The following is a 17,221-nucleotide window of genomic DNA, read 5'->3' as shown; positions in this document are numbered from 1 at the left end:
CGTACTATGACACACTGTTCCCCCAGTTTAACCCTGTGCGACTTTTATCTTTGGAGGGAGGGGGCATTAAGACAGAAGGCGTACAAATAGAATTCACACTCTTTAGGTGAACTTAAAACTAACATTCATTAAGAAAATGTTCACCCCTGCTAGCTGAGTGGTCAGTGCGACAGAATGTCATACCTTATGGCCCGGGTTTGATTCCCGGCTGGGTCGGAGACTTTCTTCGCTCAGGGACTGGGTGTTGTGTTGTCCTTATCATCATCATTTCATCCCCATCGACACGCAAGTTGCCGCAGTGGTGCCAACTCGAAATACTTGCGCCAGTCGAACGATCTGCCAGACGGGAGGCCCTAGCCACAGGGCATTTCCATTAATAAATTGCTGCAATTTCTCGGAGGAAACTGTAGAGTGTAATAGGCAATCTCCTAATTAGGTGGCAAAATGCATGAAGAGCGAAGGGAGGCAGTTCCAGCTTCTACTTGCTTGATTCACCTTCATAATATACTACTCTTTTTAAGTGTTTGTGTTACGTTTGTCAAAAATAATTGACGCGACAAAGCATACTAAACTTCCTGCGGAGCTCCTGTCCCTGCAGCCGTCCTCGCCGACCGCGAAACGGCTTGCACTAACGCCTGATCATCCTGCGCATCTACAGTAATGACATATTTTTAAAATGGTAAATTCTACCATAACTTTTACCCTTAAATTTTCATGATGGGAACTTAAGATTGTTTCCCTGCAAATTGAGTGTACTTAACGTGCGTTACATTGAGTTGCTGGGCCAATTAAAGAAGCTAACAGCAAAACATCTCGAAAATTCATATTTCAAAAGTCCAAATTGTTTCTGCGTTTGATGCTAAGATTTGAATTAGCAATTTCTGCAATAAGAAAGTATAAAAATCTAGTTTCTTTGGCTCTTCAGTGTATAATGACCTTGTGCAGAATATTAATAACAACCTCAAACTTTTTCGGATGATGCAGTTCTCTCTGTCTGAAACAAGCTACATAAATATTCAGACAGATGTTTATAAGCTTTGAAACTGGTGCAAATATTGGGAACTTGCTTTAAATGTTCTGAAAAATAAAATTGTGAACTTCACAAAACGAAGAAAACATAGTATCCCACGACTATAGCGTATCGGTGAGTCACAGTTGGGATCAGCCAACTCATGCAAATACATGGGTGTAACACTTTGTAGGCATGTGAAATGGAATGACCACATAGGCTCAGTCATGGGTAAAGTAGGTGGTAGAATTCAGTTTACTGGTAGAATACTGGGGAAATGGAATCAGTCTGCAAAAGAGATTGCTTACAAATCACTTGTGTGAAAAGTTCTACAATATTTCTCTAGTGTGTGGCACCCGTACCAAAAAGCACTAACAAGGAATATTGGACATACACAGAGGAGGGCAACACGAATGGTCATTGGTTTGTTTGATCCATGGCAGAGTGTCACAGCAACTGAACTAGAAGACTCTTAAAGATATACGTAAACTATACCGAGAAAGTCTGTCAACAAGGTTTCAAGAATCGGCTTTAATTGAAGGCTTTAGGAACATACTACAACCACCTGTGTATCGCTCATATAAGGATCATGAGGATGTCATTAGAATAGTTACTACATGCACAGACGTATTCTCGTGCTGCGTATGTGAATGGGACGGGAAGACACCCTCATAATTGGTACAATAGGACTTACTCCCTACCATGTACTTCACGGTGGTTTGCGGAGTATGAATGTAGATTTATATGTTTTTCCACTTTCTCTGTATCTGGGATAAATCTTTGATATGGTGTCTCTCGGGACACCAAGCACTTTGGTTCAAATGGCTCTGAGCGCTATGGGACTTAACTTCTAAGGTCGTCAGTCCCCTAGAACTTAGAACTACTTAAACCTAACTAACCTAAGGACATCACACACATCCACGCCCGAGGCAGGATTCGAACCTGCGACCGTAGCGGTCACGCGTTTCCAGACTGAAGCGCCTAGAACCGCACTGCCACACCGGCTGGCGGTTCTTCGAATGAATCTTAGTCTGGCATCTGCTTCACCGACGATTAATTTTATGTTATCATTCCATTTTAAATCACTCCTAATGCGTACTCCCAGATAATTTATGGAATTAACTGCTTCCAGTTGCTGACCTGCTATATTGTAGCTAAATGATAAGGGATCTTTCTTTCTACACTCCTGGAAATGGAAAAAAGAACACATTGACACCGGTGTGTCAGACCCACCATACTTGCTCCGGACACTGCGAGAGGGCTGTACAAGCAATGATCACACGCACGGCACAGCGGACACACCAGGAACCGCGGTTTTGGCCGTCGAATGGCGCTAGCTGCGCAGCATTTGTGCACCGCCACCGTCAGTGTCAGCCAGTTTGCCGTGGCATACGGAGCTCCATCGCAGTCTTTAACACTGGTAGCATGCCGCGACAGCGTGGACGTGAACCGTATGTGCAGTTGACGGACTTTGAGCGAGGGCGTATAGTGGGCATGCGGGAGGCCGGGTGGACGTACCGCCGAATTGCTCAACACGTGGGGCGTGAGGTCTCCACAGTACATCGATGTTGTCGCCAGTGGTCGGCGGAAGGTGCACGTGCCCGTCGACCTGGGACCGGACCGCAGCGACGCACGGATGCACGCCAAGACCGTAGGATCCTACGCAGTGCCGTAGGGGACCGCACCGCCACTTCCCAGCAAATTAGGGACACTGTTCCTCCTGGGGTATCGGCGAGGCCCATTCGCAACCGTCTCCATGAAGCTGGGCTACGGTCCCGCACACCGTTGGGCCGTCTTCCGCTCACGCCCCAACATCGTGCAGCCCGCCTCCAGTGGTGTCGCGACAGGCGTGAATGGAGGGACGAATGGAGACGTGTCGTCTTCAGCGATGAGAGTCGCTTCTGCCTTGGTGCCAATGATGGTCGTATGCGTGTTTGGCGCCGTGCAGATGAGCGCCACAATCAGGACTGCATACGACTGAGGCACACAGGGCCAACACCCGGCATCATGGTGTGGGGAGCGATCTGCTACACAGGCCGTACACCACTGGTGATCGTCGAGGGGACACTGAATAGTGCACGGTACATCCAAACCGTCATCTAACCCATCGTTCTACCATTCCTAGACCGGCAAGGGAAATTGCTGTTCCAACAGGACAATGCACGTCCGCATGTATCCCGTGCCACCCAACGTGCTCTAGAAGGTGTAAGTCAACTACCCTGGCCAGCAAGATCTCCGGATCTGTCCCCCATTGAGCATGTTTGGAACTGGATGAAGCGTCGTCTCACGCGGTCTGCACGTCCAGCACGAACGCTGGTCCAACTGAGGCGCCAGGTGGAAATGGCATGGCAAGCCGTTCCACAGGACTACATCCAGCATCTCTACGATCGTCTCCATGGGAGAATAGCAGCCTGCATTGCTGCGAAAGGTGGATATACACTGTACTAGTGCCGACATTGTGCATGCTCTGTTGCCTGTGTCTATGTGCCTGTGGTTCTGTCAGTGTGATCATGTGATGTATCTGACCCCAGGAATGTGTCAATAAAGTTTCCCCTTCCTGGGACAATGAATTCACGGTGTTCTTATTTCAATTTCCAGGAGTGTATGTAATCGCAGCATATTACACTTGTCTACATTGAGATTCAATTGCCATTCCCTGCAGGATGCGTCAATTCGCTGCAGATCCTCCTACATTTCAGTACAATTTTCCATTGTTACAACCTCTCGATATACCACAGCATCATCCGCAAAAAGCCTGAGTGAACGCACGTGGTGTGGTCCCAAGGTGCTGGCTGGTGCCCACGGTGGGAAGGACCACGTGGAGCGGAGCGGCGCTGCCGTCACCCACCTTCCAGCCGTCGGTGTGGCACTCGTCGGTGTTCTGGTGCGCCGCAGCCCCGGCGCCCCCGTCGTCGCTGGCCGCGCTGTAGTGCAGCACGTAGCCGATGACGCCCGGCAGGCGCGCCGTGGCGCCGCCCCTGTCCCAGCGCACCTCGGCCGCCGTCTCGTTGAGTGGGCGGGCCTCCGCGTCGAACGAGACCCGGCCGCAGGACGCCAGGTAGCCGTTTGACACGGGGGACACCTGCGCCACAGAGTCGCCCGTCCACCTGTACACCTGCTACGAGGGTTGTCCAGAAAGTAAGTTACGACTGATCGCGAAATGAAAATCACAGTGAAAATCAGAAATGTTTCATTTGTAACAGTTAGCTACACCTTTCAACTCTACGTAGTCGCCGTTCTGACTCAGACATTCGTCGTAGCGTTGTACCAACTTTCCAATACCCCCATCATAGAAGGCAGCCGCCAGTGCTTTCCGCCAATTCTCTACGCTGGCCGAAAGCTCGTTGTCTGTGCCAAAATGTTGTCTTCATAGCCAGCAGTTCGTTTGAGCTGAGATGAAACTCAGTGGGAGACAATTACGGGCTGTATTGTGGGTAACCAAACATTTCCAATTGAAACGATGCAGGAACATCTTCATTGCCCCTGCAGAATGAGGCTGAGAATTGTCTTGAAGAAGAAGGCCCGCATCTCGTGGTCGTGCGGTAGCGTTCTCGCTTCCCACGCTCGGGTTCCCGGGTTCGATTCCCGGCGGGGACAGGGATTTTCTCTGCCTCGTGATGGCTGGGTGTTGTGTGCTGTCCTTAGGTTAGTTTGGTTTAAGTAGTTCTAAGTTCTAGGGGACTGATGACCATAGATGTTAAGTCCCATAGTGCTCAGACCCCCACAATCTTGAAGAAGAAACCGCACGACAGTTGTGTAATGTTGGTTGCATAGCTTCAGGGGAAAATTCTCACCAGGCCCTCGTACTTGGCGGGAGGCACTATTTTCTATAACATCTTTACGCGCTCACTAAGAGCTCAGGAATGAAAAGAGCGACATAATTCTACCTAGAGTCATACTAGAGACACTGCCCAACACATCTTTGCAAAGCTTTATCGGATTTTCATAGTCGTTTCCATTTCGTGACCGATCGTAACTTACTTTCCGGACAGCCCTCGTACTTTGCCTCCCTGGCACCTGGACCGCTTTGCAATTGGCCAACATGGACGAAAAAACCGTACAGTGGCTGTCTGCGAGGAAAACAGCAAAGTGGAGCATCTCTACTCGCTAGGTTGGTCCGACACTGTCCCACAGAACGATTGTGCCCTTGCCCACCCATCATCGCTCTTGTGGGCTGGTACGTGTACTGTAAGGTTAAGTGCACGTTGAGATGCATATGGCCTCTGTGAAGTGACTAGACATTACGGTGCAACAAGCACATTCCGCACGGGCCGTGCAGGTCCTGTGCATATTGAGACGCACAAACATTCATTCCCTGCCCCAATTAGTGATGCATTGCACTGACAGGGTCGAAGAGTGCCCATTGTATCCTCTCCTCTCCTTATCTCCTTCGTCGACGTCGTCGGTAGTGGTTGTGGTTTGTTTGGTTCTCTCTTCTTTCTTCTTCATACGCTCGGCAAATCCTCAGGGTCCTATGTTCGAAGAAGTGGGGAAGGGGAACATCTCATTATCTTTTTGAAATCATGATATACAACAAAACATTAAGAACTTCCAATTTATATCCTTCATCCGAGTACGGCAGGAAAAGAAAAAAAAATAAGTGTCACTATTTCGACAAAAGTGATAACATCGATGTGAAATTGTAGTTTCTACAGTTGGTCGTCTACAGAATTGCCACGCAACACATGAATTGTCTTTACACGTAACTATATTTTATAGAGGTGCCGATTTCATCATCATCATCATCATCATTTAAGACTGATTATGCCTTTCAGCGTTCAGTCTGGAGCATAGCCCCCCTTATACAGTTCCTCCATGATCCCCTATTCAGTGCTAACATTGAAGCCTCTTCTGATGTTAAACCTATTACTTCAAAATCATTCTTAACCGAATCCAGGTACCTTCTCCTCGGTCTGCCCCGACTCCTCCTACCCTCTACTGCCGAATCCATGAGTCTCTTGGGTAACCTTGCTTCTCCCATGCGTGTAACATGACCCCACCATCTAAGCCTGTTCGCCCTGACTGCTACATCTATAGAGTTCATTCCCAGTTTTTCTTTGATTTCCTCATTGTGGACACCCTCCTGCCATTGTTCCCATCTACTAGTACCTGCAATCATCCTAGCTACTTTCATATCCGTAACCTCAACCTTGTTGATAAGGTAACCTGAATCCACCCAGCTTTCGCTCCCATACAACAAAGTTGGTCGAAAGATTGAACGGTGCACAGATAACTTAGTCTTGGTACTGACTTCCTTCTTGCAGAAGAGAGTAGATCGTAGCTGAGCGCTCACTGCATTAGCTTTGCTACACCTCGCTTCCAGTTCTTTCACTATGTTGCCATCCTGTGAGAATATGCATCCTAAGTACTTGAAACCGTCCACCTGTTCTAACTTTGTTCCTCCTATTTGGCACTCAATCCGTTTATATTTCTTTCCCAATGACATTACTTTCGTTTTGGAGATGCTAATCTTCATACCATAGTCCTTACATTTCTGATCTAGCTCTGAAATATTACTTTGCAAACTTTCAATAGAATCTGCCATCACAACTAAGTCATCCGCATATGCGAGACTGCTTATTTTGTGTTCACATATCTTAATCTCACCCAGCCAGTCTATTGTTTTCAACATATGATCCATGAATAATATGAACAACAGTGGAGACAGGTTGCAGCCTTGTCTTACTCCTGAAACTACTCTGAACCATGAACTCAATTTACCGTCAACTCTAACTGCTGCCTGACTATCCATGTAAAGACCTTTAATTGCTTGCAAAAGTTTGCCTCGTATTCCATAATCTTGTAGAACAGACAATAACTTCCTCCTAGGAACCCGGTCATATGCCTTTTCTAGATCTATAAAGCATAGATACAATTCCCTGTTCCACTCATAACACTTCTCTATTATTTGCCGTAAGCTAAAGATCTGGTCCTGACAACCTCTAAGAGGCCTAAACCCACACTGATTTTCATCCAATTGGTCCTCAACTAATACTCGCACTTTCCTTTCAACAATACCTGAGAAGATTTTACCCACAACGCTGATTAAAGAGATACCTCTGTAGTTGTTACAATCTTTTCTGTTTCCATGTTTAAAGATTGGTGTGATTACTGCTTTTGTCCAGTCTGATGGAACCTGTCCCGACTCCCAGGCCATTTCAATTATCCTGTGTAGCCATTTAAGACCTGATATTCCACTGTATTTGATAAGTTCCGACTTAATTTCATCCACCCCAGCCGCTTTATTGCACTGCAATCTATTGACCATTTTTTCCACTTCCTCAAATGTGATCCTATTTCCATCATCATTCCTATCCCATTCTACCTCGAAATCTGAAACATTACTGATCGCATTTTCACCTACATTGAGCAACTCTTCAAAATATTCCCTCCATCTTCCCAAGGCATTCACAGGATTCACCAGCAGTTTTCCTGACCTGTCCAAAATACTTGTCATTTCCTTCTTACCTCCCTTTCGAAGACTGCTAATTACACTCCAGAATGGTTTTCCAGCAGCTTGACCCATAGTCTCCAACCTGTTTCCAAAGTCTTCCCACGATTTCTTCTTGGATGCTGCAATTATCTGTTTGGCTTTGTTTCTTTCTTCAACATAACTTTCTCTGTCTACCTGGGTTCTGGTATGTAGCCATTTTTGATACGCCTTCTTTTTCCTTTTACAGGCTGCCTTGACTGTATCATTCCACCAAGCTGTTTGCTTCTTCCTACTTTTACACACTACTGTTCCAAGACATTCTTTAGCCACTTCTAGTACTGTGTCCCTGTACCTTGTCCATTCCTTTTCCAATGACTGTAATTGGCTACATTCAACTAACTGGTACCTTTCTGAGATCGCTGTTATGTACTTGTGCCTGATTTCCTTATCCTGAAGTTTCTCCACTCTTATCCTCCTACATATGGACCTGACCTCCTGCACTTTCGGCCTCACAATACCAATTTCACTGCAGATTAAATAATGATCAGTGTCATCAAAGAATCCCCTGAATACACGTGTGTCCCTCACAGCCTTCCTGAATTCCTGATCTGTTATTATATAGTCAATGACAGATCTGGTTCCCCTGCCTTCCCAAGTATACCGGTGAATGTTCTTATGTTTAAAAAAGGAGTTTGTGATTACTAAGCCCATACTGGCACAGAAATCCAAGAGTTGTTTCCCGTTCCTGTTGGCCTCCATATCCTCTCCAAATTTACCCATAACCTTTTCATACCCTTCTGTTCGATTTCCAATCCTGGCGTTAAAATCACCCATGAGCAGAACACGGTCCTTGTCCTTTAACAACTACATCACTGAGTGCCTCATAAAAACTATCCATCTTATCTTGATCTGTCCCTTCACAATGCGAATATACTGACACAATCCTAATTTTCTTGCTAGACACTGTCAAATCTATCCACATCAGTCGTTCGTTTACATACCTTATTGCAACTACGCTGGGTTCCATTTCTTTCCTGATGTAAAGCCCTACACCCCATTGTACTATTCCTCCTTTGACTCCTGACAGGTAGACCTTGTATTCTCCCACTTCCTCTTCTTTCTCACCCCTTACCCGAATGTCACTAACAGCTAAAACGTCCAGCCCCATCTTACTTGCAGCCTCTGCCAGCTCTACCTTCTTCCCAGAGTAGCCCCCGTTGATATTAATAGCTCCCCATCTCATTACCATTTGTTTGCCAAGTCGTATCTTAGGAGTCCCTGGTTTGTCAGTTAGAGGTGGGACTCCGTCACCTCCAAAGGTCCGAGGCATTTTGCTCTGATTGTTGCCAGCATCATATTTAAAGTACCAGGGAAGCAGGTTGCTAGCCTTACTTGCCCCGAGTCCCATTGGGTTTTACCCCTAACGGCTGAGGGACTAACCGGTGGATTTGGTAGTCTTTGCCGTATGAGCACAAAGGTGACCACGACTCAGAATATGTCCGAGATGCCCAGCCTTATTCGAAAGTAATTGGTATCCCGACTGTCGGGACCACTTACTTGGCCACTCATACGTTGCCCGTGGTTCATGAACTAGGACATGACTACAGGAACCCACACCATGAACCACCGATTTGGCTAAAAAAAATCACATTCATTCGGAACTCAATCATAATTAATGCCAATTTTTATAGTGTTCGCCTGTGTGTCTATGGGATTTTCTACTTATAACTCCGTTCCAGCTACACGTGACCCAACACTGTTGATACGTTGCTATGCGACCATACAATCAAATATAATTCCAGAAATTTGTCTTTTTCCTCACAAATTGTCTTTCGTAATAGTTAATTAAAAGTCAGTTCAGAATCATATGCTTTCTAAAAACAACTTCCGATCTTAGTATTATCGGTGATAATTCTTCGTTTTATGCGAAGTCTACATTGATGCTGTAGCGCGATCCCTTGTAACATATATCGCGCCTAACGCCTCACTGATAAAGTGCTCAAGATGTGACCTTTATTTGGACAGTTAGCCTATTCCTTTTTGCCTTCCTCTCTCTCTTCCTTTTACCACTCAAAGGACTCAATAATTAATTAGAATTGCCCTCTACGCAATCAATTAGGACCAAAACACGAAATTTACTTATCGCGCACCAGAGTAACTTGATAGAGTGCTAACATCTCTGTCTTTATCAAAGAAAAAATATACTTCTTCATTGTCAAGTCTATGTCAGATCACTATTATATCACTGTGAATACGATATAATAGTCATATGATTTTACTCATATCATATACAATTATTTCAATAGCTTTTCAAATAAATAATGAAATTAAAAACCACAAATATTACTATCGGGGTACATACAATACGTTTCGATATATAAAAAAAAATTTCGATTCAGCGTGACGTCACGCATTAACACTTGCTGTTACTCTACCAGCTCAATATGACACTACGCTTTTCTTGGAATCGAAACTTCGCTGTTAAATTACTTTCGGAGCATTTCTTACTTTTACTACGATTGACACCTTATGTAAGGTTACACCATGCAATCTTTCTCAAACGATATTACAGAAATTATTCAGAAAAAATGATTTTTACGTTACTTGTAACTTTATATGTCAGCTAAGCTATTGGTCATACTTATTGTGATATTCACATTTAAGTAAGACACTGTGCGAAATATGAAAGTCTGCAATGAAAAATAGAGGTCGCTTTGATATGGTATTTGGTGTAAATTACACCACAGGCTGCCGCATATGAAATTTAGCTTACACGTTGAATTTTTCTTTAGACTTGATAGGACAGGGTGTATACAGGGACATGGAAAAAAAATTTCCGGATTTTTCCCAGTTAAAAATACACTTTTTCGCAGGTGAAAATACACTTTTCCGGTTTAGAAGCCAGTATACTTTCCCATGGAACTACAAAACTTGTTAATCCTTTGAAAGGTTATATACTGGCATAGAACTTCCTGGCACTGTAGTAAACGATACTCAGCTAAAAAAAAAAAAAACTTGGAAAAATCTTTAAGTGCATCGCGATGCCCTTTTGTAAGCCAATCATAGCTCGTGTCACGTGATCTCAGCCATGCATTCAGCCAATAATAACATCACTGTTAAGTAGCGCAAACACACAAATAGGAAAGGTTAATGGTTTAAATTAAAATACATATTTACAAGAAAAGACAAGTTTTCACATGTAATACTGATCTGGAAGATTATTGAAAATGCAGCTTAAAGTGCACATACGTATATCTAGATTTACAAAGAAGTAGGCCCCAACCTGATATTAAATTTTTCAGTGTGGTTTTCGGAAGGCTAATTTTCTTGGAGTATCAGTACTGTACTATCTCCTGTTTGGTTCTTTATTATGGCATAATGCCATACGTGCTGGAAGATGAAAACGTGCACCTGAAATTCAACGAACAATTGGAACTATTATTACACTGTATTGTGGAATGAAACGTTTAGTTTCAAATAAACTGACTGTCTCAGTGGAAAAATTAATAAAATCCAAATTTCTTTAGCCAACCGAGAAAAATAACTTCATTGTTCTGAAAGGCGATTGTTGATTGACTGCCAAAAACGTGGAAATAAAATAAAATCACAAAATTGAAACTAATAATAAATGTAGCGTTCCATAATTATGTGAATGTATTTTAATTCATTTGATAGCTCCTGGCCACAGAAATCCGTTTTTCCATTTGACATAGGAGCTATAAACGAAGAGGAGACAATAAAATCACTTAAGGTAAACACGGGTCACGTAGCAACTACCCCTTCTCCACTATAACTCAGACTGGTCTGCGCAAGAGCGGATCTGGCAGCTTGGACGCGCCAGAAGAATTTTTCCGGTTAGCATCTGGCTTCAACTACCGAGAATCGGGAGGAGGTACTGCTCATATGCGACTGAACTGCGCATGCGCATGAGCCCTCTGGAAACTGCTTCAACGAAACTAATGTAAACACTTGTGATGTGATGTTCACCAGAAGCAGTTTGTTGTTATTAAGTATTGCATAGTCTTCGTCCTAAGCCTTCGTCACGTTTTGCTGTTGGCAGACGCCTGTGTGTGCACGGTGTTTTATTGTTGTAAATGATGCATTTCCTTTGCGATTTAAATCTTATATTTTCTCTCTCGTTTATATGTTGTTGCTGCAGTATTATTCTGCAGCAGTGGGATACAGTAATATTCTTTGTTAGAGTATCAGTTCTTATCAGTCAAAATTAGAATAATTTAATTGAAAAATAAAATAATAAAAATTCCCGGAATTCCGAAAAATTACCGGGTTTTCTCGGTTGTCGCGGGGCGTATACTCCTCGTAGACTGTCTCTAGAGTAAACAGATTTAATGCACCGCATTCACTTTCGATTGCAGGAAAACAAGAATGAAATATTCATAACACCCCTCATACCTCCTAAACTGGTAGAGATATCGAAACGAAGTTTTGGAAATGGCAGCATGCATTTTGCCAAGTGGATAACACGTCTACTTTGATAGAAGTGAAGTTATAGTTTTTTTTTTTTTCAATCGAGTACTGTAATTTCTAACAGTGGAAATAGAAATTCCTAGTATGAAAACAAACACGGAATTTTTTCTCTTGTGTTACAGCAAACCGCTACAATGAGGTTTTCCACGAGATATTTGGCGTGTTTCCGGGGGCTCCTGCAACGCCACCAACCCGCAACACAGCAGCGCTTTGCGGGTCGTCGTTCCGGCTCCGCAGGCGCACCCGCGGAAGACAGCCGAACTACGCCCGAGCTGCAGGCAGCAGGCTAGATCAGAGGGCGCGCAAGGGCAGTGGAGGCTGCCACATCTAGGGACCTTTTGCTGCATCCGCTTCGCTATTTTCCTCAGCCAATCCGAGCTCACATCGCTAGACCAATAGCTTATATGGTAGTCATCCGCCACGCGGATGTAACTACCCTCGCCCGACGAGCAGCAGTTCCGTCTCCGCCAGCAGAATAAGAAATCGCCAGCACCACGAAACCACCTAGACTTGACGTCTTTCTTGCCACCCGGGACCACGCGCTGCTTCGGCCGTGGATTCTGGTGCTGGAACTCCTAGTACGGCTCGTGAGATGGGACTTTAATTTCCTCCCTAATACTGATGTCTAAGAAGAAGAACTTTTCAGAAGGTAGTCTCACGCAGAGATTTACTAATGTTGTTTTCCAAGAACTTCAAGTTGTCAAATAAGTCATTGCTTTATTTTCAAGAATTATGTTTCTTATTTGTTTTGAACTGCTAATGGAGCACAGAACTTACGTTTGTGAACATAAACTGATTGTGCCAATAAACTGATTTGTGAGTGTAATCACTGACTTACTGTAAAAGTGCCGCAAGCTGGGCTACTTCACTACCAACCTGTCTGCTTGATTAATGAGACAATCTGTTTCAGGAGTCTGTCGCAATAGCTACTGCAAAGAGGGTTTGTGCAAATTATACTGTTTTTTGGCGAAAGGACAATTAAACGTGTCAACAAGAGAAATGTAGCCGTTATGCATAAAAGAGGAAAGATTAACAACTTACACAAAAATAAATCGCCAATTCTGTTGCAGTTTTGCAAGAATCCCTGTAATCCGTAGTATTTTAATAGTGAACTACTGGAATGAAAGCTCACCAAAGGATCTTCTTCCTGTTCTTCTTCTGATAAATATAAAAATAATATGAGTGTGCTATTCACACAGAGTGATGCGTATATGCCAGATGCATGTTACTCACCTTACCCATGTATGAGAACTGCGGACGTCCATGATACCACCTGCTAATGAAGTGTGTTTCACGGCGTCTCTGTGTACAGCCAACCATTCACGAAACTGCTGTCTGCTTACTGAGCCACCTGGATGTACATGTTGCGCGGACTGCTCAGGGAATGGGTACAAGCGCTCGGAATGTAACGTACGCCACTCTCGTGTTTGTGGAATATCGAGCCGATGATTGACGCTCCGTGTTACTGGTGGTGAGACTCCGTTGTACCACTGCAGAACGTCTACTCTTTCCTCAACTGACTGGACGGCCTCCTGTTCTGATGTTACATGTCTACTGGATAGTGTTCCAGATTTACGCAACGTTCGAAAAAGCCTGGGAAATACCCTGGCACAGGTGGTTCGTCGACCAGGCAAACGTCCCTGGTACTTTCTAACAGTTGCACGGGCACTGCCATTACAGTACCTGTACAAAACATGTGTCTGCATTCTGCCCGGGTGAACATATGCGCATGTTGGTATGCACAGGTACCATGGGTTTGCTCAGTTAAACGGCAGTCTAGCACGACACGCGCACGTCCTCATAACTGCGCACTGATCGAACCCACGGTTGCACAATGGGCGCGCTTGCAGCTACACCTACATCTACATGGATACTCTGCAAATCACATTTAAGTGCCTGGCAGAGGGTTCATCGAACTACCTTCACAATTCTCTATTATTCCAATCCCGTATAGCGAGCGGAAAGAATGAACACCTATATCTTTCCGTACGAGCTCTGATTTCCCTTATTTTATCGTGGTCATCGTTCCTCCCTATGTAGGTCGGTGTCAACAAAATATTTTCGCATTCGGAGGAGAAAGTTGGTGATTCGAATATCGTGAGAAGATTCCGTCGCAACGAAAAACGCCTTTCTTTTAATGATTTCCAGCCCAAATCCTGTATCATTTCTGTGACACTCTCTCCCACATTTCACGATAATACGAAACGTGCTGCCTTTCTTTGACCTTTCTCGATGTATTCCATCAATACTAACTGGTAAGAGTCGCATACCGCGCAGCAGTATTCTAAAAGAGGACGGACAAGCGTAGTGTAGGCAGTCTCCTTAGTAGATGTGTTACATTTTCTAAGTGTCCTGCGAATAAAACGCAGTCTTTGCTTAGCTTTCGCCATAACATTTTCTATGTGTTCCTTCCAATTTAAGTTGTTCGTAATTGTAATATATAGGTATTTAGTTGAATTTATGGCATTTAAATTTGACTGATTTATCGTGTAACCGAAGTTCAACGAGTTCCTTTTAGCACTCATGTGGATGACCTCACACTTTTCGTTATTTAAGGTCAACTGCCACTTTTCGCACAATTCAGATATCTTTTCTAAATCGTTTTGCAGTTTGTTTTGATCTTCTGATGACTTTATTAGTCTATAAACGACAACGTCATCTGCAAACAACCGAAGACGGCTGCTCAGATTGTCTCCCAAATCGATTATATAGATAAGGAACAGCAAAGGGCCTATAACACTACCTTGGGGAACGCCAGAAATCACTTCCTTTTTACTCGACGACTTTCCGTCAGTTACTACGAACTGTGGCCTCTCTGACAGGAAATTACAAATCCAGTCACATAACTGAGACGATATTCTATAAGCACGCAATTTCACTACGAGCAGCTTGTGTGGTACAGTGTCAAAAGCCTTCCGGAAATCCAGAAATACGGAATCGATTTGAAATCCTTTGTCAATAGCACTCAACACTTCATGTGAATAAAGAGCTAGTTGCGTTTTACAGGAACGATGTTTTCTAAACCCATGTTGACTGCGTGTCAATAGCCAGTTTTCTTCGAGGTAATGCATAATGTTCGAACACATGTTCTAAAATCCTGCTGCATATCGACGCTAACGATATGGGCCTCTAATTTAGTGGATTACTCCTACTACCTTTCTTGAATATTGGTGTGACCTGTGCAACTTTCCAGTCTTTGGGTACGGGTCTTTCGTCGAGCGAACCGTTGTATATGATTGTTAAGTATGGAGCTAGTGCATCAGCTTACTCCGAAATGAACCTAATTGGGTATACGGTCTGGACCTGAAGACTTGCTTTTATTAAGTGACTTAAGTTACTTCACTACTCCGAGGATATTTAATTCTACGTTACTCTTGTTGGCAGCTGTTCTCGATTCGAATTCTGGAATATTTACTTCGTCTTCTTTTGCGAAGGCGTTTCGGAATGCTTTGTTTAGTAACTCTGCTTTGGCAGCACTGTCTTCGATACTATCTCCATTGCTATCGCGCAGAGAAGGCATTAATTGTTTCTTGCCGCTAACATACTTCACATACGACCAGAATCTCTTTGGATTTTCTGCCAGGTTTCGAGACAAAGTTTCGTTGTGGAAACTGTTATAGGCATCTCGCATCGAAGTCCGCCCTAAATTTCGAGCTTCTGTAAAAGATTGCCGATCTTGGGGATTTTGCGTCTGTTTAAATTTGGCATGTTTGTTTCGTTGTTTCTGCAACAGTGTTCTAACCCGTTTTGTGTATGAAGGAGTTTCAGCTCCATCGTTTGTTAATTTATTTGGTATGAATCTCTCAATTGCTATTTCTTTGAATTTAAGCCACATCTGGTCTAGACTTATATTATTGGTTTGGAATCAGTGGAGAATGTCTCTTAGAAACGCCTCAGTGCGACATAACAGTGCTTCCATCTCTTGAAGAACGACCACACCTCTTTTAGGATCGATCAGTCATCTGCCCCACCATTATTCTCTACACCAGAGTCCCTACACAGTGTTTTGGTAAGTAATAATTCACACTTGTCGTCGTATTCACTCATGGATGTGTGTAGTCTTCAATCTGCTGCAGTTCATAAGGATCTAAAATCGGACATTACCTCACAAATTATGTGACATTTCTCACGAATAACCCTGTATACGAGGGATATTCGGAAAGTAGGTTCTGATCGGTCATGAAATGGGAACTACTGCGAAAATCTAATAAAGATTTGCACAGATGTGTTCGACAGTGTCTCTAGTATGCCTGTCGGTTGCCTCACTTCGCTCTTTTCAGTTCAGAGCGCATGGTATGCAAATAAAGATGCGTAGAAAATAGTGTCTCCCGTCAAGTATGAGGTCCTGGTGAGAGATTTGGCCTGATGTTATGTGCAGCCCACATTACAGAACTGTCATACGTTCCCTACTTCGTAACAATTCTCGGTTTCAATCTTCAGCGGATACAAAATGCCCCTGCAGCGTTTTCGGTGGGAAGTGTATGATCACCTGCACTACAGCCCTAATTGGCACCCTCTGTGTATCATCTCTGGTCACATTAACTACTGGCTATGGAGACAACATTTTTGCCCACACAACGAGCTATACATTAGCGCAGAGAATTGGCGGGAAGCGCAGGCGACTGCCTTCTATGACGAGGGTATTGGAAAGTTGGTACAACGCTACGACAAATGTCTAAGTCGGAGTGGTGACTATGCAGAGCAGTGACTGGGAGCTGTAGCTATCTGTTGCACATAAAATACGAGGGTCACTTCAAAAGAAATGCACACTATTTTTTTTAATCCATGTTTTATTCTACATGTTTGAAAGTTTTACAGTGTGTAGATACATCCTTTAGGAACAACATTTTCATTTCTCCACATAATTTCCATCGTTCTCGACTGCCTAACGCCATCTTGGAACCAGCCCCTGTATACCCGCACGGTAAAATTCTGGACCAACCTGTTGCAGCCACTGTTCGGCAGCGTGCACAAGGGAGTATTCATCTTCAAACCTTGTTCCACGAAGAGAGTCTTTCAGTTTCCAAAGAGATGATAGCCACATGGAGCCAGGTCAGGACTGTAATGAGAGTGTTTCAGTGTTGTCCATCCGAGTTTTGTGATCACTTCCATGGTTTTTTGACTGACATGTGGACGTGCATTGCCGTGCAACAGCAAAAGATTCTGATTTTGCTGATGTGGTCAAACACGACTCAGTCGAACTTGAAGTTTCTTCAGTGTCGTCACATATGCATCAGAATTTATGGTTGTTCCACTAGGCATGACGTCCACAAGCAAGACTCCTTCGGAAT

The 17,221-nt window shown here is 44.0% G+C and overlaps 1 protein-coding gene across 1 annotated transcript in view; it reads right to left on the bottom strand.

Annotated features, from left to right (window-relative positions):
* The window catches only part of LOC126106723 (insulin-like peptide receptor), a 197,825-nt gene that overhangs the window by 72,440 nt on the left and 108,164 nt on the right, over positions 1-17,221 (bottom strand). Inside the window, exon 7 of the mRNA XM_049913103.1 lies at positions 3,858-4,091. Coding sequence (XP_049769060.1) covers positions 3,858-4,091 — 234 coding nt within the window. The remainder of the gene's footprint in view (positions 1-3,857; positions 4,092-17,221) is intronic.

Source organism: Schistocerca cancellata, chromosome 10, assembly GCF_023864275.1.
Source record: "Schistocerca cancellata isolate TAMUIC-IGC-003103 chromosome 10, iqSchCanc2.1, whole genome shotgun sequence".
Lineage (NCBI taxonomy): Eukaryota > Metazoa > Arthropoda > Insecta > Orthoptera > Acrididae > Schistocerca > Schistocerca cancellata.
This window is presented reverse-complemented; position numbering and strand designations above follow the sequence as displayed.